This window comes from Equus asinus, chromosome 2, assembly GCF_041296235.1.
Source record: "Equus asinus isolate D_3611 breed Donkey chromosome 2, EquAss-T2T_v2, whole genome shotgun sequence".
Classification (NCBI taxonomy): domain Eukaryota; kingdom Metazoa; phylum Chordata; class Mammalia; order Perissodactyla; family Equidae; genus Equus; species Equus asinus.
In genome coordinates, this window is record NC_091791.1 from 165,986,651 (window position 1) to 166,011,662 (window position 25,012).

General features: G+C 37.0%; 1 long non-coding RNA gene and 2 gene segments (V, D, J or C); all 3 read left to right on the forward strand.

The window, feature by feature from the left end:
* The first annotated feature begins 1,153 nt into the window (after window positions 1-1,153).
* Window positions 1,154-1,663, forward strand: LOC106840694 (T cell receptor alpha variable 8-3-like). The segment is given in 2 exon segments: window positions 1,154-1,199; window positions 1,326-1,663. Coding segments are annotated over 2 exon segments (384 nt in total).
* A 289-nt stretch (window positions 1,664-1,952) lies between these two features.
* Window positions 1,953-6,425, forward strand: LOC139044527 (uncharacterized). The gene is made up of 3 exons (XR_011501496.1): window positions 1,953-2,092; window positions 4,181-4,307; window positions 4,636-6,425. It is a non-coding gene; the product is annotated as an uncharacterized lncRNA (long non-coding RNA).
* A 6,440-nt stretch (window positions 6,426-12,865) lies between these two features.
* On the forward strand, window positions 12,866-15,875 carry LOC106840688 (T cell receptor alpha variable 8-3-like). The segment is given in 2 exon segments: window positions 12,866-12,891; window positions 15,506-15,875. Coding segments are annotated over 2 exon segments (396 nt in total).
* The last annotated feature ends 9,137 nt before the right edge of the window (window positions 15,876-25,012 follow it).

Here is a 25,012-nt window from a genome sequence, read left to right on the forward strand (position 1 = left end):
TGTGTTGGTCTGCACCCAGGATCCTAACTGACAAACCCCAGGCTGCCAAAGTGGAATGTACTAACCTAACCATTGTGCCACTGGGCTGGCCCCAATGCTGATATATTTTTTACTCAGTCTTTAATTCTTTCAAAAATTATTTGTGTGTTTATTTTGAAATGCTTTCATCTGTCTACTCGGTTTGATCTGTAGATATGCAAGTCTATCTCTGTTCTCTTGATAATGTGGTACCCAGAATTGGGTGTAATATTCCAGTCATGTTCTAAGCAGATGGGAATGGGATTTCACTTTTTATCCAAATATTATTATTATTGTTGATCTAAAGCCACTGTATCTTCACAATTCTGCTTGATATAGACAAAGATTATCTTTCTTTATTTTCATTGATGAAGCCCTGTGTTCCAAGCTGTTACTTTGTCTGAATTTATCTGTGCTTTCACCAGCCAAGGCAATTATCTCTGCATCCTACCACATCTTCCTCTCAATCTGATGCTTACTGCCAGCAAGGCCATCCAAAGCCCAGCCTAGGGAGGTTGCTCTGGTTATCCCTGCATAAAGAATGGCTCCACTGCTTTTACACAAAGGCTCTAATGGACTCCAAAGTCTGACAGACTTATGGTGTAATCAGTTTCTCTGTAAATTACTCCTCTATTTTACAGGCCTCGTTTTTCATTGAAGCAAGGATTAATATTCCCTATTACAAAGGGTTATATACATATGTTAGGGAAGAAAGAAACATGTTCAGTGGAAGTTTTTGATGTATCTCTAAATAAAAGGAAAGCACAGATGAGCTTCCTGTGGGGAGTCTGAATCCTCAATCCTGTGTCTGGCCTCCAGAGGGTGATGTTGCACAAACTAGAGGTCCCTGTTTCTGTTGAAGATCAAAGCCTTCCCCTCAGCCCCTCTTCCCTGCAGTGAGCCTGTTGAAGCACCCTCCCTGACTTCTTTGAGGTCAGACACAAGTAAGAGAAACAGAGATCAGAAAGCACCTAGGATCATCTCAGCAGTTTTGTACATGTACCTAAACAAGGGACTTGTCTAGCCCAATCTTGCTCACACTTCCTATTTCAAAGAGCTGGTTCCACAGCCACTTTCCTGCTTGCTCAGTGGACATCTTCCAGAAAGAAGCCTTCAGCATTCCCACTGCTCAACCATGCTCGTGGTGCTCATCCCAGTACTGGGGATGGTTTTTGCTCTAAGTAAGTAATATTCTATTATGGTCTCTCATTCTACATAAGTATCTGTTTTTCTATTCAAAGTTTAGTAGAAATACTTTTTGTAGCCAAGTCTGCGCTGCTTTCACTGATATAACATTAATTTTGCAGGAGATGCCAAAGCTCAGTCAGTGACCCAGCCTGATGGCCATGTGTTGGTCTCTGAAGGAGCCCGTCTGGAGTTGAGATGCACCTATTCATATGATAGAGCTCCTGCTCTCTTCTGGTACGTCCAGTACCCCAGCCAAGGCCTCCAGCTTCTCCTCAAGTACTTTTCAGGGGATGCCTTGGTTAAAGGCATCAAAGGGTTTGAGGCTGAATTTAGGAAAAATGAATCTTCTTTCAACCTGAGGAAATCCTCAGCCCATTGGAGTGACTCAGCTGTGTACTTCTGTGTTCTGAGTGACACAGTGCTGGAGACTGTAGAGGGAGCTGAACACAAACTGTGAGACACTAGGGAGGACAGCTACGTCTGAAAGATTTTGGACTCTGACATAGTGGAGGCCATAGTGTTCTTATCATACGGTAGTGTAGGGGAGGAAGACTTTTCCTCTACCTAATGTGGGCTCGTCTGGCTGGAGAACGAATTAAATTCACATGAGGCAGAATAGCAAGAGAAAATTAAACAAAGCTTTATGAGGACCACAGCCCGGGACCTTTCTTCTGGAAGGAAGAAAGGGCACTGAAGAGGTGGGGTGCACAGAGTGGTTATATACCCCCAAACAGGATGTTTCACATGTGATTGAAATGTCCCTCCCACAATAGTCACAAGATTGCCCTGTGGGCACAGCGCTTGATGGACACAGCAGGTAGTGGGTCTGCTATCTCGGAGGGCGTAGCAGGAGGCAAGTCCATTGTCTTGAGCTGGGTCGTCACAGGTGAGCACAGCAGTCAGTTCCTAGCCTAAGGAAAGATGCTTACTCCTTAAAGAAATGCCAAAGGTGGAAGGGGGAGGGAAGTCAGTTACAGGAGGTTACCAGACAAGTACAATAAAATGCAGATTTAAGTCCTTGCCTTTGGCATTGATTAAGAGTTTCTAGAGATAAGGTCATTTCCCCTTCTTCCTGGTAAAGAGAGGGAGATATCTTTACAGATGGAGATTTCCTTTACAATGTAAATGTCTCTTAACAAAAGAGCAAGCAAGTTCTACTTTTCAGTTGCTTTCCTATCTGCAAAGAAATCAACCTCAAATAATCCTCATGCCAAAGAGACATATTTTGGGGTGGCCATTTCCAGGTCCCCACAGTAGAAATGTGCTCAAGGATTTACTGAGCCAGTGTGGGGCTGATACTTCAAGTCGTGGGATATGAGAGTTGAGACATGGTGCAGAGGAGTGTTACTTTTCACTCATCATTTTATCTTTCAATAATCCAAAACAAAAGATGAACTCTTTTATTGACATCACCTCCTTACAAACTTACTCTATTCCCAATTTGGTAATTTTAAAATAGTGATACTGAACCTCTTAATCTCAAATTTTTGTACCTGGATTGGCTAATCACTAAGACACTGGTGCTTGGAGATGGAGAAAAGTTTATTTGAATTGGCCAAACCGAGAAGGTGAGAGGAAAGTTTCTCTCAAATCTACCTTAATGAAAGAAGAAAGCTAGGTGTCATTTTAGAGCTAAGGTACTTGGGAGGAGGAATTTCAGAGAAATATAGGGTAAATCCATGTTTCTTTCACTCCAGATAAGCCCATGGGCAGTCAGACTTCTGGGAGTCAATAGTAGCTGCAGGCTGTTTATCTGGTGGTTGTAATTTCGTTAAAGACATACTTTTTCTTCTGCAAAACCACCTCCTAAATCCTTGTGACCTTTGAGTCACCCCTCAGTTTAAACAAGAAAAGAGCAAATTAACAAGATTAACTTCTTTTCATTTGTGTCTGTGCTGGGAACAAGGTCAAAGGGTAATTATGTTCTTATTGAATATTTGCAGTAACCTCAGGTACGCAGCTTCAATAGTTTTCCTGGAATCTTTCTTCCTGGCTGGTTATTTTCCCTCATTTTTAGGTGCTCCATCTAGGATGGAGGCCATGATTATGATGGTGAATAGCTTAGAATATGGGTTGCTTATATAGATTTTAGTACGTTACTAGGAATATTGCAGAAACAAGGGTGAATAACTCAAAATTTTTAGTATTTTTTCAAGGATTATTAAGGAAAGAAGACATGCTAAGTCTAGATGTCAAATTCCATTTATCTTAAAGTGAAGTTTGTTTTATTTTTCCTGATCATAACAATAGATTCCTATTCTTTTGATATCTTAAATTCTGCAAATCCATATCGGAAATCTTCAAAACTGGTAGGTTAGTTACTTTTGCCAGTTTCTCACAAATGCAGTCATTGTTTTCATTTTTACTCTTATTCTATTTTTATATGTTTTACTGTTGGAATATTAGAAATCGGTTCTCATCTGTGTGACACTGCTATAATGATTTGCAGTTTAGTAATGTCTGGGCCCTGAGATACACTGATTAAGAATTGCAATGGGAATTAAAAGGTCAAAGGACATGTGATAAATGTATGACTTTCCTCTGGTTAAGATGAAACACTCCAGAAGAAGACTCTGTATTCTTAAGTACCTGAGGCCTTAGAACTTGATGATGACTTTGGAAAGGAAGGGGAAGGATTGGAGGAGGGTTGGGCTTTTTAGTTGCATACTCTCTGACCCCGTGATGAGTGAGAGATTAAGGTTAGAGGAATTCAAAGATACAGAGAATAATAGTGGATCGTTTTTAAGGATTTTCCTTAACCAAAGGGTACACCAGTAGAAATCAGCATTATTTTTCAAGTTATATTGATCTGGCTATTTGTGTTATATGCATTTGAAGGATTTCTGGAAATGGGATAAGGGACATAAAATTGTTCATAAGGAATTTATGCTTATTTAATATGTTTTATTTTTCAGACTACATTTTCTGCTATCTCTGAGACAATGATTATCTTATTTACTTATTTATTTTTTAGTCATTCCTGGTTTTATTTATGTCTGGAGTAATATGGAAAATTTTCAGCCAATAAGTGGGCAGAGGTGTAAGATTTCAAGATGCTGGGGTTACATCAGTGAACTTCTCTCCACAGTTCCCTCACTCAGGTCAGTACATATATTGTCTTCCATGTATGCCTCTCTATTTGAACATGTTATAATCTCTTGACTAGATAGATCTTATATAGATGTCTTTTTAAAATTATTTTATTGAAGTATATACAGTATATATATAGTATATATATGAAGTATATATATGGTATATATATGTGTGTGTGTATAAAGAAGATATGGTATATCTTCTTTATCTATTCATCTATTGATGGGTTCTTGAGTTGCTTCCATGTCTTGGCTATTGTGAATAATACTGTGATGAACATAGAGGTGTATATATCTTTTCAATTACTGTTTTCTTGATCCTTGGATAAATGCCCAGAAATGGAATAGAGAGGCTGATTGTCTTTATGATACTTATGGTCACCAACTCAGTTCCACGACCCAAAGTGACCACAAGAGGGCACTTTATCCGTAATGCACGAGAAGGTGAGACGTCAATTTCTTTCAATTCCAAACTGAAGATGAGTATTGAAGAAATATAACTCCTGACACCACGGGCTTCAGGTACTCGAGGAAAGACTTTCCATCCTCATACCATCAACCGTGCCTGAAATATCAAAGTTTGTTTTATTTACAAAATTATTTTATAATTGTGAAAAACTTTACATCGTATGTAAATATAATAAAGAAAAAAACTCCATTTATTTTAACATAATTATATTTTCTTATGAACAAATTGTAACGTATTTTTAAAAGCTTTTATTTTCTGTATCTCTCCGTATTCATAAATATAGCTATACCCAAATGTAAAAAAATAAATAAAACATTGTAGATAAAATTGCCATCTCTTTTTTCTCCTCAGTCTGTCTTCTTTTCTTTCCCAAGACAAACTTATTATGATCTTTGTTTCTCAAGCCCATGTTTTCACATTTCTAATGCCTATACGTTTATCTCTAAACAATGTTATGTATTTTGTGTTTTTAAAATTTACATGAATGCTATCCCATTGTACATGTAATTGTGAAACTTGCTTTTTTCATTAAAAATACTTTTGAGATGTCGACGAAAATAATCCATAACCAATCTATAAATGAAAATTTGGGTGAGTTTATTCTGAGCTTAAATCTGAGGATTATAACCCGGGAGAGTCTTTCCACAAAGGAACAGAGCACTCCAAAGAAGTGGGGGTATAAGGGTGGCTATATACCCTCAAATAGGGTGTTTCACATATGATTGAAATGTCCCTCCCACAATAGTCACAAGATTGCCCTGTCGGCACAGCACTTGATGGACACAGCAGGTAGTGGGTCTGCTATCTTGGTGAGCGTAGCAGGGAGCAAGTCTATTGTCTCCAGCTGGGCGGTCACAGGTGAGCACAGCAATCAGCTTCTAGCCTAAGGAAAGATCCTTAATCCTTAAGGAGACGCCAACGTTGGGAGAGGGAGGGAAGTTGCACCTTTATCTCAAGGGCCTTTGCTCTTGCCATAGGGAATCTCCAAAGCAGATATACAATGCATGCTCAGTGGCCTCAGTCAGGCCCTTTTGGAAAGACAAGGTCAGGCCGAATTAGGTTTACACCAAATGGCTTCCTCATATATTCCAGTATATCCTATTACTTGCCATTTTTATTTGTCAGAGATATAGAAAAATTTATACATATGGATATATTTCATTACTTTAATGAAAAATTACTTTAATTACTGCTATGTAGTATCCTACTTTAGGAATATGTCATATGTCCTCTTTTGACGGACAGTTGTATTGTGCAACGTCATCCATGATGGTCTTAGGCTCAACTACACAATTGAATTTGTAAAGCTCAATAGGCCACATAAGTATTGGCATCTCTCATGCCAGGATGTTTCTAAGGGGCGTCCTCTCAGCTGTCTACATATGAGTTGAAGGACTATTCTTTCTGCAACCCCCTCGTCTCTTCCTCTCACATCAAGTGCTCAAGTGTGAGGGAACAAGACCAACAGGTCACCCAGACTTAAAAGCCCCATGTTTCAAATAGGATTCAGTATCTCCTGTAACAGTTACAAAACTCACTGCCCCAAAGCTATGGCTTCATACCAAGTATTCACTGTTCATTTCCAGTCTAGATACAATTTAACATTTGGTAATCCTTTTACCATAACATGTTCCCTAGTAATACAGCTGACATTACCTTTATCAGGTTTCCAGAGGAACAGAGGTAGAAAATGTAACCTAATTTTTTATGTAGAAGGAGAAAGGATTTTGTTAGTCCTTTATTCAAGGAGTGTTTCTAATTTTTTCATTGTGATAAAAATTCTTCTAGGAATATAGTTATGTTTCCTTATATATAGATGCAGAATGTTTTGTTATACACTTAGAAATGACATTGCTGTTATATAATCTACACTTTAAAAATTTTACTTACTGTTGCCAAATTACTCTCCAAAATGTTCTAACCAATTTTCACCCTCATCAACATGTAAAAGAACTCCTATTTCCTCACATTTGTGTACTCAATAGTCCCTGTATCATATCTCCTCTTTCCTAGATTTGTTTCTTGAATTTCCCAAGTAAACTAACTATACTAAAATCCTTTTTTTATGTTTGGCTTTTGGAGGAACCCAATCTAAGAGTTTTGGTACAGAAGTAGTTTTAGCAAATACACAGAATGAGATTCTGCAATTAAGTTATTCGTGGGCAGATGACAACAGGGATCCCATTGTTAGAGGTAAATGGGGTTGATGATAAGTCCTGAGAGGCTGCAGCATCACAGTTACTAATTACTTGTGGTGACCTGGCATGGGATTCAGGCATAAATTGTTGCAGGAGCTTATGCGATACCTTTATCATTTGAGAGGTGTAGTGATACTAGTAATTTTACGTGGTGCTGTGGAGTTGGTTAGTAGTGATTGGTTTCCAACTGGGAAGAGCAAGGTCAAAATGGAACCAGCTAATACCACGTGTTTGTCTTTTACCATCTTTAACCTGCAAGGATGCTCAAAGATAATGGCTGCAGCTTCCTATCTGCCTCCTAAACCTTGTGAAAATTCACTATTGTACTCAGAACCATAAAGAGAAGGGGATTTGGGGAAATGTCGTTTCCTCTACAGCCAAATTGACAATAGAATAACCCACTACAGAAAACTGAGAACCACTGTGAACAAGAAGAAAATCTTTACCTCCTGTGTTTCGTTCTCTTCCAATTCAGAGGTTCCTCAAATTTTCTTTCATCACATTCAGTGAGAATTACTCAAGAATCATTATGAGTATCTGAGCAGATGGAATGATTAGAGCTCCAGCTGCAAGACTGAGTGACTATTATTATTACAAATGGGAGATCTTGGATGAGAAAAGGTAGGTATGGGATCAGAAGGCATGGAATTTGGAATTTCAAAAAAATGTATTAACTATAAAAGAGTAGTCACAAGCACATTGGGAGGGTCTCGCTCTTCAACTCAGTGACAGAGTAAATTTCTTGTATCATTTATTGCACGCTCATTCAAAAGCACTTATGAAACAATTTACCAAGTCCATGTGGTACATCCTTAGAGCTCCCAGTGAGGACTTAACAAAGGGTTAAAACTTTCCTGTAATAATAGAAGACAGCATGTTTGTCATTAGCTTAATTACCACTTTTCGCGTGCAGTGAGTGGTTCTTTTTGTGTTCAGTCCTATTATTTTGAAAAAGTGACAGAAATTCTAACTGACAATTTATGAAACATCAGAGTAGTCATATCTGCCTTTCAGCTTCTAACTGGTCTAATTATTACAAAAATCTTCTGATTATAAAACATAGCTCTTCTAGTTTCTCTAGGTTTAAACTGCATATAACTTAGGACTAAGGGCTTAGTTCACTGGTGTGCTGTCTTGTTTATTGTCGACTGGGCATCTTCAGCATCCCCTTTGATACACTCCATCACTTTGCTGGGGAGAAACCCAAACTACACATTCAATAATGCCTTTCTTTTACTATCTAGTTTAAATTCTGTAATTGAGAAGTGTTAATGTGATACTAAGAAACTGGAAGAAAAGGGGAATCCATTATCCTTCTGTAGGGGCTGTGGGAAGACAGCCAAGATGACCAGCAGTGGCTTTGTTTGACTTCTGGGTTTCTTCCTAAGAATCATCCACACTGGTGTTACAGGCAGCTGGATTCATTATACTTCAGAATTTCTTGTAATCAGTCCTTCTCGTCTCTGCTTCATCAGTTCTTCCAATGACTGTATGTCTAATTCCCTGAATTAAATTTCTTTCTACTTAAAATATTTGAACTTGTTTCTGTTTTCATGTCTGACTTTTTACTAATACATCTGGGTAAATCTAAGTCCTTTAAGCAGATCTCCTGGGATCCTGAAGTCAGATCTTCTGAATAAAATCTAATATTAGTCGGTAATTAGCTTAGGCAGCTTTTGTAATTGATCACACAGTTCTAACGTCTTCCACTCAAACCTACTGTCACCATTCCTCAATGACATTCATCTGCTTATTATCTCATGATGTGGACAATGGATTCCCTCAGAGGAGTGGAGGGCTGCTGCAACACGAGGGACAAGGTTGACTTGAAAGAGTAAGGAAATTATGGAAAGTGAGACTGTTCACTCTGCTCATTTCCACTTTGACTTCAGGCAGAGGAGGTTAGGGACCTGGGGCAAAAGAGCCAGGGAAAAAGGAGGAAGACCCTGCTTGCTCACAGAGATTTGACACAGGGTAAAAGTGAGAAGGAAGAGAAAGAAGTTATTATGAACCTAAACAATATCCAGACCTAAATTTTGTAACGAAGTCTGGAGCTTGTTATCAGATCATGCCAAGGTAACCAGAACCATTACTGTTACCTATTTATTTTTAAGAAAGAAGCAATGGAGACTCAATGACCCAAACAGAAGGCCAAGTGACCCTCTCAGAAGGGGCTTCCCTGACTGAGCTGCTCCTATGAAACCACGTTATCTGTCCCTTTTCTGGTATGTCCAATATCCTGGAGAAGGTAGAAAGCTCCTCCTGAGAGCCTCAAAGGCCAATGAGAAGGGAAGCAACAAAAGTTCTGAAGCCACACACAAAACAGAAATCACCTCCTTCACTTGGAGAAAGCCTCGGTCCAAGATTCACACTCAACTGTGTACCATTGTGCACTGGGTGACACAGTAACAGGAACCGTGGGAAGAGCTGAACACAAACTCTGAGCAGCAACAAAGGGTCTGGCTGCTGAGTATGTGACCTTATAATCTACTCTGGTTTAAGAATCAGGAGCTAGTCTACTGTTGTTGTCACCCACCACTTTCCCCACATATTCTTGGTGGTATGAGAAAGTCATCCAAATCAACTCTAAGAACTCAGTAGAAGAACAAGAACGAAAGATGCCTCATACAAGGTTCTTTAATGGTGAGAGTGAAAACAGAATATGTCACCATAGTTCCTGAATCACAGCTGAAATTTGTGATTTCAGTAGCATAAAACCTTAAAGGGAATGATTTAGTCGATGTGTTCATCTTTGCGTAAAATTCTAGTCCCCTGACCTCGTTCCAGATCATCCCGGGAAATATTGTTTTCAGAGACACACCTGTAACAGATAAGGTTGCACATGGTTAACGTCTCCCTGAAGAGAGCTTCAGCTCAAGAAGAGTAGCTTCAGCCCAAGACACAATAGATTCTTAAAGGAAGAAAGAAATATAAGAAAGGAAGGAGGAGAGAGTCTTACATATGAACACACAAATGGAAACAAAAGACAACGGTTCTTACAATTTGTTTTTGGGATAATTATGTGGCAGGCATAGACTGGTATTCTTCATGCACATTAAACCAGAATTTTATATTCTCTGCAACTATAATAGTGCCTGCATCATAGCAAAATATCTTAAAAAATTTGTCAGTTAATAAGTGAGTAGGAAAACCCATTAATGCTACCACAAAAAAGCTACTAATTTTTTTCATCAAATTTATTCAACAAAGAATTATTTGTGTTTTTCTCTAGCGAATATATTTATATTTACATTATTTTGTGTACATTATATATTACATTATCATATGATCTTTAGTTGTCAGTAGTTTATGATTGCTTATGTGTAATTTCTTTCATTTTATTCTGTTTAAGGTTTGCTGACATTCTTGAATTTGTAAATTTATGTCTTTCATCAAATTGGAAAGTTCTTGGCCATTCTTTCTTCAAATATGTTTTCTGCTCCAGTCTCTTTATCCTCTCCTTCTGGGACTACAATTACATATATTTTAGACTTTTTGACAGGTCTCCAGGGTTCTGTCTATTTCTTGTTTCAATTTCTTTCTTGTTCTTAAGTTTTGTTCATGGTTTCTTGACTTTGGCAATAGTAACATTTTGGGCCAAATAATTTTTTATTGGGGTGTCTGTTCTATGAATTGTAGGATTTTTAGAAGTACCTCTTTTTTTTTTTTTTAAAAATTTTATTTTTCCCTTTTTCTCCACAAAGCCCCCCGGTACATAGTTGTGTATTCTTTGTTGTGGGTCCTTCTAGTTGTGGCATGTGGGATGCTGCCTCAGCGTGGTTCGATGAGCAGTGACATGTCCGCGCCCAGGATTTGAACCAAAGAAACACTGGGCCGCCTGCAGTGGAGCGTGCGAACCCAACCACTCGGCCACAGGGCCAGCCCCTAGAAGTACCTCTTGCCTCTACCCACTAGACGCCAGGAGTACTCCACCCCTGAGTAATGACAAGCAAAAGTGTGTCCAGATTTGCCAAATATTTCCTTGTGAGAGGCAAATTCATGCTTCATTGGTAATCATTCAGTTAGATAACTTATACTGATCTATTTTCAAGTTCACTTACTATTTCTCTCTCATCTTCATCCTACTATTGAGCCCTTACTGTGAGATTTTTTTTGGAGGAAGATTAGCCCTGAGCTAACTACTGCCAATCCTCCTCTTTTTGCTGAAGAAGACTGGCCCTGAGCTAACATCCATGCCCATCTTCCTCTACTTTATAGGTGGGACGCCTACCACAGCATGGCATTTGCCAAACGGTGCCATGTCCGCACCTGGGATCTGAACCGGTGAACCCCAGGCCGCCGAGAAGTGGAACACGTGAACTTAACTGCTGCGCCGCTGGGCCGGCCACCTTACTGCGAGATTTTGTTTCATGTATTGTATTTTTAGTCCTAAAATTTCTGTTTGCTTCTTGAGTAGTTTCTATTTCTTTGTTGAGAATTCCTAACTTAGCATTCATTTCAAGTGCACTTTCTTTTACTTCATCAAATATAGTTAAATATCTTTTTCTATTAGTTCTAGCATCTTAGTCATATTAACATTTGACTTTATTGACTATCTTTTACTTAGATATTAGTTATTTTTTCTGGTTCTTTGTATGTTGCATAATTTTGAATGCATCTGAAACATTTTAAATATGTTGTATAAACTTGTTTATTAAAAAATATAATCCTCTGGAGAATGTGGATGCTTTTGTTTTAGCAGGAAAATAACCAAGTTTGGTTCAGACTGTGTTTCATCGCTCCTTTTGTGAGTGAGGCTCAAATTCTAGGTTGCTCTTCCAGTTTTTGACTCCTCTACACAATCTGCCTGCTTTGGTTTAATTTTCACAGTCCACAGGTAGTTACCTTGTGTGTTTTTTTCAGTTTTACTTGTAATCAGTGGGAAAGATGGACTCTAGGTTTCCTAAAGCTATCTCCTATTCTGCTATGTTCCTGCATTAACCTCTGGGTCTCTATAACATTCATGATGAATGGCCATTTGCCATTTTTCTCCCACTATCATTTTTATTATCCAACTTTAGTTAATTTCCTCCAGGTTGTATATTTTTAAGTGAGTTTTTCTCAAGATTATTATAATCACCCAATTAAGGACTTGATTTTCTGGGACTTTCACCTCTCATTCTCCAAACTAAGGAAGTTTGTACTCTGGTGCTAGAAAATGAGAGCACTTGTTTGTTTTTACCCATGCTTCAAGTACTGCAATTTTTTTCCCTAAAATCCGAAAGTTTCTGAAGTCTTCATTAATTTCCAAGAGCGTGACAAGATGTGGTGCAACTTTCCAAAGACTATGCTTTCTTGGTACCTAAAACAAAGGTAAAACAGAAATTGTCTTTTCAATTTGCTCTTCCTTTCTCTAATTTTCACCAGTTTTTAAATTTTTTTCCGCTTTTCATGTACCATGATTTGTGGTCTTCTGGACCATGATGGGCTCTTTAATACTCTCTAATCTTTCTGGTAATCGACTTATTTCTTAGAATCCTGTCAACATCTTTAAAGGAGAATATTCTATTTCTGAACTTATTCTTCTCCAACTATGGGATGTTGCTTCTACCACCATCAAAGATTGGAGAATTCCTTTGCATTCTTCCAGGGCAGAGGAAACCGCACTGTTCCAAGGTATCAGCAATCCTTTGGCTTTTGACTTCGTAATTGTTGGGCTCTTCCAATGCTCAGCAACATTGACAGGAGCTACAATGACTACCAGCCTGAAACCAGCAGCAATTGCTCCTTATAGCTTATTTTTGACTATGTTTTTTCTGTCCTAACTTTAATCCTCAATCTGATCCTATCTGCTTTCTGTATTCTGGAAATATGTAAATCTCTCATTTCCAGACAAGCCCTATTCTTTTAACTCTTATGGATTTTGGTTTATTCCCTTTTGTATTTCTATTCTTTTAGTTATGACGACATTTGGAAGAGATGGGAGGTGAGTATATGGTCCCAGAAATCAGAAGTTCACACTCATTGACTGTAAATTCACAAATAGACAGAATTACTAAATTTTCTATGTGAAAGGTAATCTTGATAAGAAGCAACAAGTGAATGAAGAACCCAAGAAGAGGACTGAGATCACAATCCTGGAATCAAAGAAAAGTATTCTGACTTTTGTCAAAAGGCCCCATTGACCTCAGAGAAAACTGAGACTTTCTCCATTCTCAGGTTTTCAGAGATTGCTCTCTTGGTGTGGTTGTATGTCCTTTAGCCACAGAGGTTTCTGTAGTTCTATTTCCTTTAGGCTTTAGGGCAAAGCCTTCCCATCCAGAGTGACATCTTGCCACATAGCAACATTGCTCTCATTTTAAAGGCCCAGTCTTTTTTTCCTCCACCTTCACTCATTTCTTCCCCTGTCCTACCCGCAACCTCTAGCAACTACTAATCTGTTTTCTATGTCTTTTTTTAATTCTATGTATAAGTGATATGATACAGTATTTCTATTTTCTGATATATTTCACTTAGCATAATGCCCTCAAGTTTCACCCACATCATTGCAAATGGCAGGATTTCCTTCGTTTTTATGGCTGAATAATATTTAATTATAACATATTTTCTTTATCCATTCATCTGTTGATGGACATTTAGGTTGTTTGCATGTCTTGCCTATTATGAATAATGCTGTAATGAACATAAGAGTGTAGACATCTTTTTGAGTTAGTAATTTCATTTCCTTCAGATAAATACCTAGAAGTGGAGTTGCTGGATCCTATGGTAGTGTTATTTTTAATATTTTGAGGAATATTTGAGTCTGATATACTGTTAAAAGATGGATTTCTCAGGAAGCTGTAGGTGATGTCGAGCACCTTTTCATCTACCTAATGATCTTTTGTATGTCTTCTATGTCCATTCAGATCCTCTGCTCATTTTTTAATCAGATTGATTTTTTTTGCTATTGAGTTGTAAGAGATACTTACGTATTTTGGATATTAACCTCTTTTCAGATATATGGTCTACAAATATCTGTAGGTTGCCTTTTATTGATGGTTTCCTTTCCTGTGCAGAAGCTTTTTAGCTTGATATAGTCCCACTTGTTTATTTTTGCTTTTATTGTTTACACTTTGGTGTTAAAACCAAAAAATCATTACCAAGACCCATGTCAAAGAGCTCACCCTCTATGTTTTCTTCTAGGAGTTTCATGGTTTCAGGTCTTACGTCCCAGTCTTCAATCCATTTTGAGTTAATTTTTGTGTATCGTGTAAGATAGGGGTCCAGGTTCTTTCTTTTGAATATGATTGTCTAGTTTTCCCAACATCACTTATTGAAAAGATTATTCTTTGTCTATTGTATATTCTTGGCTACTTTGTCATGAATTAATTAACCGTATATTTGTGGGTTTATTTCTGGGCTTTCTGTTCTGTTCCATTGATCTACCTGTCTGTTTTTATGCTAATACCATACTCTTTTGATTACTATAGCTTTGTAATATAATTTGAAATGAGGAACTGTGATACCTCCAGCTTTATTCTTTCTCATAATTGCTTAGGCTGTTTGGGGTCTTTTTTGGTTCTATAGTAATTTTAAGATTTTTTCTTTCTATTTCTGTGAAAAATGCCATTGAATTTTGATGCAGATTGCATTGAATCTGTAGATTGCTTTGGGTGGTATGGACATTTTAACAATATCAATTCTTCCAATCCATGAGCATAAAGTATCTTTCCATTTATTACGTCTTCTTCAATTTCTTTCAGCAATGTTTCATAGTAACGGGCCCCGTCTTTACATCTAAAACTTTTCACAAGCATCATGTGGTTTCATGTGCATCAACCAAGGAATATATCTCTGAGATCCTCTGTCAACACTGTGGAAGTGCTGGGCCATCCAAAACTCAGTCAGAGGCAAGTGGTCTGATTCCACTTGCCTGATTCCAGAGATTCTCATCCACTGGAATTCCAAGTCTGATATACTGTTAAAAGATGGATTTCTCAGTGAAGTAATTTTATACTCTACTTTTATATGACACCTCATTTCTAAGGGACTCTACGACTAGTACACAATCTTAGATTTGGGAAGGAAGAAACATATTGTGTGAAAATTTTGATATACCTCAGAAAAGAGAAGCAACTAACTAGCTCTCCATGAGGCCTCAGGACCTTTGGTTCTGTGCCCGACCTCTAGAGGGCGATGCTGCACAAACTAGAGGTCTTGTTGATCAGCAATATCTGCTCAGCCCTTCCTCCCTGCACCTGGCTGAGCCCTTTGCAGACAGAGACAAGTGGCAAGCATGAGAAGTCAGAAAGCATCCAGGCTCATCTCAGCAGCTTTGGTGTTTTTATCTAAGCAAGAAACTCATCCAGCCTAACTTTCTCTACACCTTCTATTTCTAAGGGCTTGGTTTCTACAATCACTTTCCTGCCTGCTCGGGAGATTTTCCAGAAAAGAGCACACAGCATTTCCACTGCTCAGCCATGCTCCTGTTTCTCATCTCAATACTGGGGATTGTATTTACCCTGAGTGAGTGTAATTTCATCATGGTTTATGGTTCTATAGATTCTGACTAAAATTACTTATTTTTCACAGTGAAGTCTGCCCTGCTTTCACTGATATAGCATTGGTTTTGCAGGAGATGCCAGAGCGCAGTCAGTGACCCAACCTGATGGCCATGTCTTGGTCTCTGAAGCAGCCTCACTGGAGCTGAGGTGCACCTATTCTTATGGTGCAACTCCTTACCTCTTCTGGTACGTCCAGTACCCGAACCAAGGTCTCCAGCTTCTCCTCAGGTACTTTTCAGGGGACACCCTGGTTGAAGGCATTAAAGGCTTTAAGGCTGAATTGAAGAAGAATGAGTCTTCCTTCAACCTCAGGAAATCCTCAGCCCATTGGAGCGACTCAGCTGAGTACTTCTGTGCTGTGAGTGACACAGTGCCTGGGTCTACAGGGGGAGCTGAACACAAACCACTCATGGGAGTGGAGTTTTGAGAGACTGCAGATCACTTCCTGTGATATTTTCAACAATCTTTTGCTGTTTGATGGCAAATGAGGGAAAGAGAACTGAGCAGACCCAGGTACATCTATATAATCCTACAAGTCCATATCTGATAAATTTAATTTCAGAGGCTTTTTGCTCTTTGTAGAAACTACATAATATGAAATAGTCATTATTCCAGAATGATGGAGGAGGCTGTGTTCTTATCACATAATAGTCAGATGCTCAAGGCCTTGCCTTGAGGTTTACTGCTTTAAGGGGTTGACCGTGTGAGTTTTCATTTATCATGTTATCTTTCAATCAGCCCAGAAAACAAAAGATGAATTCTTCATATTCTTCCCTTGCAAAGCTTGCCTCTTTTTCTACTTGATCATTCACAGACAATTTTCTTGGAACTTTTCCCTGGGTCTCACTGTGCTGCTCACAATGTGTCAGAATATTTTCTCTGCCTTTAAGTATCTCTATTTAGGAGAGATTCTGAAAAATTATTGGTCAACAGTATGCAATTGATTAGGGTTTAGAAAAGTGTCATCATCATATTAGTTCTGGAAATTGTTTAAGAATAGTGCAGGATTTAGAACTCATCAGTGTTTGTTCAAAGATTTTGTTTTTTTTCAGTTGTGAAAGTAGCTTCCTATTCTTTTGATATCTTAAATTCTGAATTCTACATCAGAAATTTGTGGATGTAATCTCTTTTGCTGCTTCCAGTTATAGACTTATTTTTTCTCATTGCTTTCACCCTGTTCTAATATGATTTAACTATTGGAATATTAGAGATTGATTCTTATATGTTAACTTTGTCATAATTAATGATGTAGTAAATTTAACAATACCAAACTCTGCTAGAAATATTAACAAGAATTGCAGTGGGAGCCAGCCTGGTAGCCTAGTGGTTAAAGTTTGCTGCTCACCACTTCAGCAGACCATGTTCATTTCCCAGTCATGGAACCACACCACCCATCTGTCAGTTGTCACGCTGTGATGGTGGCTAACATAGAAGAAATAGAAGGACTTACAACTAGGATAAACAGCCGTTTACTGGGGCTTTGAGGAGGGGGAAAAAAAGAGGAAGATTAGCAATAGATGTTAGCTTATGGTGAATCCTCCCTTGCAAAAAAAAAAAAAATTGCAATAAATACTAGGGGACACTGGACCAAGTACAACTTATGACCCAGTATAACTGTTTTGTGTAACATGGGAAGAACCATATAAGAATATGTTATAGTTTTTGTGTTCTTGAAGTTTTAGAGGATAACAAATACTCTGGAAGAAGAGGAGCTTTCTAGCTGCTATTTGGCTTGCACTATAATAATATAGATGCATAGGAGTCCTCAAAATATAGAGAGAATAAGTAGATTGTGACCAATATGTAGATTGTGACCAATTTAACCAGTGAACCAGGAGATCAACAGTAATTTTTAGATTATAGTGTTATGGTTATATGTAATAAATGTGTTTGATTGCTGGAAAAGTACAAGGAATGTACATGGGGTGTTAGAGACATAAAATTATGAGTAAGAAATGTATACTCATTTAATATCCTTCTCTCTCCCCACCTTCCTTTCTGTTTTTGGTCCATACTCTCTTTACCTCTGACTATTTTCAGGTGATTCATTGTCATCAGCTGAACCACGTAGTCCCAAAGGACCACAGTGGGCACTTCATGCAGATTGGTATGAGAAGGAGAACTACCAGTTTCTTTTGATTCTGAACTCAAGCTAAGTTTGAAGAAAAATAAGTCCTATGCCAAGGACTCTGTAGTGGATCAGAATTTGCCACCCAAAAGTGTGTGTCTTTGGCTTAATTATTATTAAGTACAAAAGACTCAGGAAGAAACTTTGACCTTCCCCAGAACTGCCTAAAAGAATTTAAGATAGAAGGCCTGTTTCAGGAAGGAGCTGTCACCATGGATCACTATTGTATATGAACTAAGTGTGATTGACAGAGAGGAACCTAGCAAGGCCCATTTGATCAAAGTCTTCCCCATGTCCGAGTGTTTTTTGCAAGGTATGGCAAACATTTGTTTACCAAACATTTGCTTTTCCATTTCCCTGTGAATTGCCTTCTTCCCCTTTGAAGTCCTAAACCACTAACCCCAACATTCTCCTTTGTCTTTAGCTAGAGATGGTACACAAGGTGGTGGATTTGGCCATTACTCAGTTTTCCTGGGTTTCTCCCATGTATACAGGTTATTAAACTGTGTTTGATTTTCTTTTGTTATTCTATCTCATGTCAGGATTTAAATAATCCTGGACCAGCCAGAAAAACCTAGAGGGTAAAAGAATTTTCTTCCTCCCCTACAACAGCAAGCAGCTGGGAGATAATACTCTTACCTTCCCAACCTAACTCTGCCTGAGAAATCAAAGTAGTCTTCCCTCCTCCTTCCCTTTTTCCCTCTTTCCTTTGTTTAATAATTCATTGCTTATTTATATTATTATATAATTTTTATGAACAACTTTCTACAATAAAGAATTATGTTAAGAACAAAGTAGAAATCCTGAGTTATTTTATCAATGAAAGTAATAACTCTGACTTTTTAAGTAATTAACTGGTCTTACTTCATACCCCACTCCTCAGAAGCAGCTGGCCTAATTGAGAGGTGGAATAGCTTACTGAAGACTGAGTTACAGTGACAGTTGGGAGGCAACACCCTGATAAGATGGGGCTTTGTTTAATAGAATTCAGCATGTGCTTTGAATCAGACACCATTAGTATAGGTTGCTGTTCCCCATGTAGCCATAATATGTGGGTCTGGGAATCAAAAAATGGACATGGGAGTGGCTCCTCTCACTATTACACCTAATAACCCACTAACAGGCTTTTAGATTCCTAATCTGGAGCTTCATGCTGTGTTTATTTAGAGATCTTAGTTCCTAAGGGAAGAATTCTTACCCCAGGGAACAAAAATGGCTCCACTCAATGGGTGATGAGACTACTTGCTGGTCATTTTGGGCTCCTTAGCTGCTGAATCAATATGGAAGAAAAAAATCTATTGGCTGGAGTGATTGATCCTAACAAGAGGACTTTGGGTTGCTACTATACAGTGGAAGCAAGCAATACTATGTTTGGAACCTCTTAGTATTTTCATGCCCAATGACAAAGCTAGTGAAAAATTGCAGTAACACAAAACAAAACAGAACAATTGAGAATGCAGATCTTTCTGGAAAAAGATTTGGATCACTCAACCAGGGAAAGAACCAAGACCAGCCAAGGTTTTGGTTGAGGGCAGGGTAAATAAAGGGTAGGGATGGATAAAGGAAGCCATAGATATCAATTCCAGCTTTGTGGCCAATCACAGAAACAAAGACTGTAGTACTTTTGTATATTTTCTATTTGATTGTTATATACGTATGTGTTTATTTGTATATGCCAAACATTTTCCCCTTTTCATCTTCCCATTTTTATTTTATAAAGTTATTGGAAATTAACTTTACAATTTAGTCTATAGGTAACAGCATTTTTAGAAGGACTTTGGATTTGAAGAGATATTAATGTAATCAGTGATGGCACAGTGGCAACTGTGCATTTCCTCATTTTGGGGAAATGGAGAGAAGTTCTTCGCTTGTAAGAAGGGTAGCTGTACCTTGAAAGAGGTAGAAATATAGAGCTGTTTTACTGATATATGTGTTTCAAATGTGTGTAGAAGGTTGCATACAGAAGCTGAGTAGTCAAAGGTGTAGATTGATTCATTGACTCTTAGCTCCAAAGGCACCTTTGAAATTTCCCTCTCCTGAATGGACTAAACTTACTCATTCACCAAAGAACTCAAGCAGCTGGAGAGCATCCTCGTCTCCCCACCCCTAACTCTGCCTGAGAAATCAAAGCAAATTTATTATTTTATTTATCCTTTTATTTATTTATATGATTATTATACAATTAGAAACTTCTTATGATAAAAATTATATTAAGAGGAATTTGGAAATATATGAATTATTGTATCAATGAATGTAATTTTAATTTTTCACATTTTGTGCTTATTTGACACAAAATTTCATTATACCATAGAAGCAGATTGTAATCAGTTTTTAAAGATATTTTATTTTAACTCAAGACACGAATAAGCCTTCATTCATTAATGAGAATGTGCCTGAACATTGTAGTTCCAAGTTATCTTTCTTGCAGGTAACTCCTTAAATACATCCTTGTTTCTGACTTTTTTTGTCTTTAAAATGAGATAGGAGGACAAAAATAATTTTAAAACAATCTAAGGACAGAATACTTCTATCACCTGGGCAGATTTCACGTGTCCCTTTCCAGTCAACCACCTCCTGAGGACAATGGCTATTCTTACTGCTATTGCCATAGATTTGTTTTGACTGGTTTAGAACTTCAAATCAGAGGAATCATATGACAAGTACTCTTTCATGCCTGGTTTCTTTCACTCAACATGATTCATGTTCTCTTGTGTACCAGTCATTTACTACTTTTCATTCGTGATTGTCTTATTACACGAACATATCACAATTTGTTAATCCATACAGCTGTATTCACCACAGGCTAGACACAGGATATTTAGGGATGAATCTTTGGTAAATATGTATAAACATAAATGTGCAAGGTACAGGCTGCTGTAGATTCTTATATCCTTTCATGCAAGAGTAGGGTGTGTCTCTAATATATTTTAGCTAAAGTACCTATCTTAAACACTTTTATTTAAAGACCCATATCTAACATTCATTGTTAGTTAACATGCCACTAATTTTTGCCAGGAAAAACCCAATGTCTGATATTCTCTATGCTATTTAGCAGTTTCAGGTGTCAATGAAGATGTGGATAGCTGAATTATAGCTTCCTGCATCGTGGCCTTCTATTACAATGCAAGCTGACAACCCCTGACTACTTTTCTGAGTAGAACAATTGACTCTTCTTAGAATTGAAGCTTAATTTAGGTGGCACACATACAGATATCCTATTGTGTGGAAACAGTTTTAATGTAAATTACAGATCCTAACACTTTGATATATTTGTTCTTACTTTGTCAGTGACATACAGTTGCTAGAAAATTTTGTGGCTAATGTTGGAGGCAAGTTCTGTAGATCTATATTTCATGTAACTATAGTCCTTTTTAATTAGTTATTCACAGATTTTTTAGTTTAAGATTTAGAGACACTTTGCCATGAAAGAATATTAAAATACTGGAAAGCTTATTTGGTAATTTTTGAAGAAAATTTCACTATTTTATTATTTAATATCCAACAGACAACAAATTCAAAACACATGTCCAATCTTTTTAGCACATTAACAAAGTTGTTAGGATAGTTAGACCTCCATATACAATTCCTATGGGGATATCAAAGACAAGGAAACCTTTATTTAGTAAAAAAATGTACTAAAGCGTGAGTATAAAAGATAGATTGTTAAAATATTTAAAATATATTATATGTATAGGTATGACTTCCAATTGCTTTTGGTGACATATTTCATATTATAGGATATCAAGTTTATTTCTAAATATTTTATTATTTTTGATATTATTGTAAATGGAATTATTTTTTTTGGATTGTTCATTGTTAGTGAATAAAAATGCAAGTGAGTTTTCTATGTTGTTTTTAGATCTTGAAATTTTACTGAATTCATTTATTTGTAGTAGGGAGAAGCATTTTTAATTGCGGAATTTCACGTGCTGTGACAGTTGAGTGGGGAACAAGATATCTGTCTCATGTACTTCAGGTACTGAAGTAGGCACCAAATCTTCAAGAATTTCTAGGAGTATGAACTCCACAATGTAACCATTTTATATCTTTAACATGTTAATTACCATTAAAGTTTAATTTAAAAGTTGGGACATGAAAAGATGATGTCTGTCTAGGAATAAATGTTCTAATACATGATGGTATGTTGAATAAGATGAAGAATTTGTAGCTGAATAGGGATTTTGAAAGCAATGCTTAGCTAGTAATTAAGAATACTAAAGCAGAAGAAAATGAGGTCTGCTCTATTTTTCATATTATAGACACAGCAGCATTAAGTTTTATCTCAGTGCACAAATCTAGTAAATGAAAGACCCAACAATTAAACTCAGGTCATTTGGCTCCAGTTGATAGATTTTCACTAAACAAGTGAAAACTAAAAGTAAATAACTTCAGCACACAACTCAAGAAGTTAGAAAATGAACAACAAAACAAAATGAAAGCAGATCGAAGAGATTAAAGATAAAAGCAGAAATTGGTCAAAGGAAAATAACAAATCAGTGATAAAACCACAATCTGATAGTTTTGAAAAAGAACTAGACTACTAACATAATCAAGAAAAAAAATGAGGAGGGACAAATATATGTACAAAATGAAATAGAACATAAATTGAGTTTATTTCAGGAATGTAAGGATTATTTTAATATTTGAAAGTCTATTAATGTAATTCTTCATATTAAAAAATTGTAAGCGACTTGAAGATGTTCTCAAAACTAGCTTGATGGATTTTATCTGGCGTGATTTCCTTTGGAGATGAGCTGATTCCTTGTACCTGTTCAGTACATGTGTGTTTGTGTAAGCTTATTTGATTTTGGCGGCTTTTACAAAAGTTTGGATTCTCTCTCTTAATTTGACTGAAATTATAGGTATAGCATGTGTTCATTTTCTTTCATTTCCTTGTTGCATTTAGATTAATTCTGTGAGGTAAGGGGGAAATTGTAAGTTTATTCAACTATATTTATATGGAAGTCTTGGAACCAAGTTTTGGAGCTAAGACTTCATATTACTGTTTATGTACTTGTCTTTCATTGTTGGGTGCTGCAATTTTATTCTAGAAAATTCTGGGCCACTATGGTTCAAATTTATGAGATGTATAGACTCTTCAGATTCCTGGAATGTATCTGAAAATGATTCTCATTTTTGTCTTTAAACCTCTATAATCTTGTGAAATAAAGCTTCATAAACGTGACCCATTATGTGAACTCCAAACCCTGGCTTAAACAATGTAGTTATAAAAGAAGGACCAAGCTATTATCTCATATATGAGAAACAAGTATACTGGCTAATTTCAACAACTATGCTCTAGACTCCTTTATCAGAAGAAAATTTCATGAAACAGAGAGAGAGTGATAACTCGCCGCGAATGAAGTTCCAGTACCCTGGAGGTTGACAAAAGCTTAGAAGTGTGTATTACCCTTGCTACAGTGCATTGCTCAAGTCAGGTGCCTAATAATTAGTCTGCAAGGAATGCTCATGCCACTATCTGGTGGCCAGCTCCTGAACCATAATTTGTCCATCATCTTTTGGTGAGAGCCAAACCTGCAACTATTTAATTATTTTTCCAATATATTGATATGGATGAATACAGAACTTGTTAACATACTGTCCTGAAATATTCTGAGGGCTTGAGAAGAGCTAAGTTTGCTACCTTCCACCTTCTTTCTGAAATTTCTCTGAAAACAACCTATAGTGTTAAAAAGAGAGAAAATGGGTTTTCCTATCAGAGAGCTCTGTGTTCAAAAGTATTCGCTCTGCCACCTACTTGCTAAACACTTGTGAGCTTTGTGTCTTTATTTGCAAAATGAACAATATCTTCTTTTTTTTCAAAAAATATCTTCTTTAATATTTGCTGTGACAAGTTATCAATAATGAACCCAAAGAGACTGACAAGTAGCAGATGACCAGCGAATGAGGGTAACCTCAGTATGTACAGAAAAAAGCATTTGACAAATCCAGCATCCATTCTTGATTTAAGACTCCCAGTGAATTAGAAATTTCCTCAACTGAATAATGGGCATCTACTAAAAACCTACATCAAATGTCATACTTGGTAGTGAAATACAATGCTTTCCCCCAAGAGCAGAAATAAGGGAGAAATTTTGTTTCTCATTACTCCTATTGATACATTACTAGAGATTCTAGCCAGTGCAATGAAGCAAGAGAAAGAAACAGAAGTTATACAGTTTGGAAAGGAAGAAGTGAAGCTATCTTTACTCACAGACAGCATCACTGTCTGGGTAAAAATCCAAGGGAAGCTATTTTTTTTTAAAAGCTACTAAAATGAATAAGTAAGTTTAACAAAGTCAAATATAAACCTACAATACGATCCAGCCATTCCACTCCCAGATATTTACTCAAGAGAAATGAAAGCATCTGTCTGTATGAAGAATTTACACACATGTTCATTGCAGCTTTATTTGGAACAGCCTCAGACGGGGACTAACCGAAATTTACATCAACATGTGCATAGGAAACCAAATTGTTTTATATCTATATAATGAAATTATACTCAGCAACAGAAAGGAATGAACCATTGATAGTTATAAGACCATGGAAATCTCAAAATAATTATGCTGGGTGAAAGATGTCAGAGTACATATGATTCCATTTATAAAAGTTTATAAAATATGTAAACTAATTTATAATGACAGAAGTGTTTCCTGGAAAAGGGGCTGGGAAGTGAGGAGAAGGTTGAGAGGAGGATTATAAAGAAAGATGAAGAAACTTGGTGTGATGCATTTGTTCATTATCTTGATTGTGATGATGGCTTCACAAGTGTATACATATGACAAATCTTATAAAATTGTTCGCTTTAAATACATGTAGTTTGTTTTTAAGAAAGCTAGGCATTAATAAAACCATTTAAAAAATCCAAATTTAACGAATATCCTCCCTCAATTTTGTACAAGTCCTATTGCGTGACCCAAAATGAAAAATATTTTTTCTACAGGTTCTCAGTGGCCTAAAAGTGTTTTCTTTTTTTAAAATACAGATAACAACTTTTTGCTTCCATGTGTTATACTGTTTATTTTCAACCCAGAATCATCCCAACCTATTTTGCATTCTCCCCTGTAAATCAGAATAGAAGTTTGTAGCTGCTTTTCCAGAATTTCTTTCTAACATAGTTTTATGCTGGGTTCTGACCATGTGATTTGAAAGGCGGGGAGAAGGGAAGGGACGAGTGAACTCCAGCAGTATCCAGGGCTGAATTTCTTATTGAAAGCTGCAATTGGGAGCCTATTCAAATGTTGAATCTGGACTCCTGAAGCTCCTTGATTTGAATGTGTGGAGAGTGAACTCCAGGAAACAGACTGAACCATCTGCACATCTAGGGATAAACATTTACAGGGTCTTACAGAAAGATGCGTCTTTCTCCAAACTGTATTCTGCTAATGTTCAGAGCTTTTGCTTTCTTAAATAAAATGAATGGTCATAAAAAA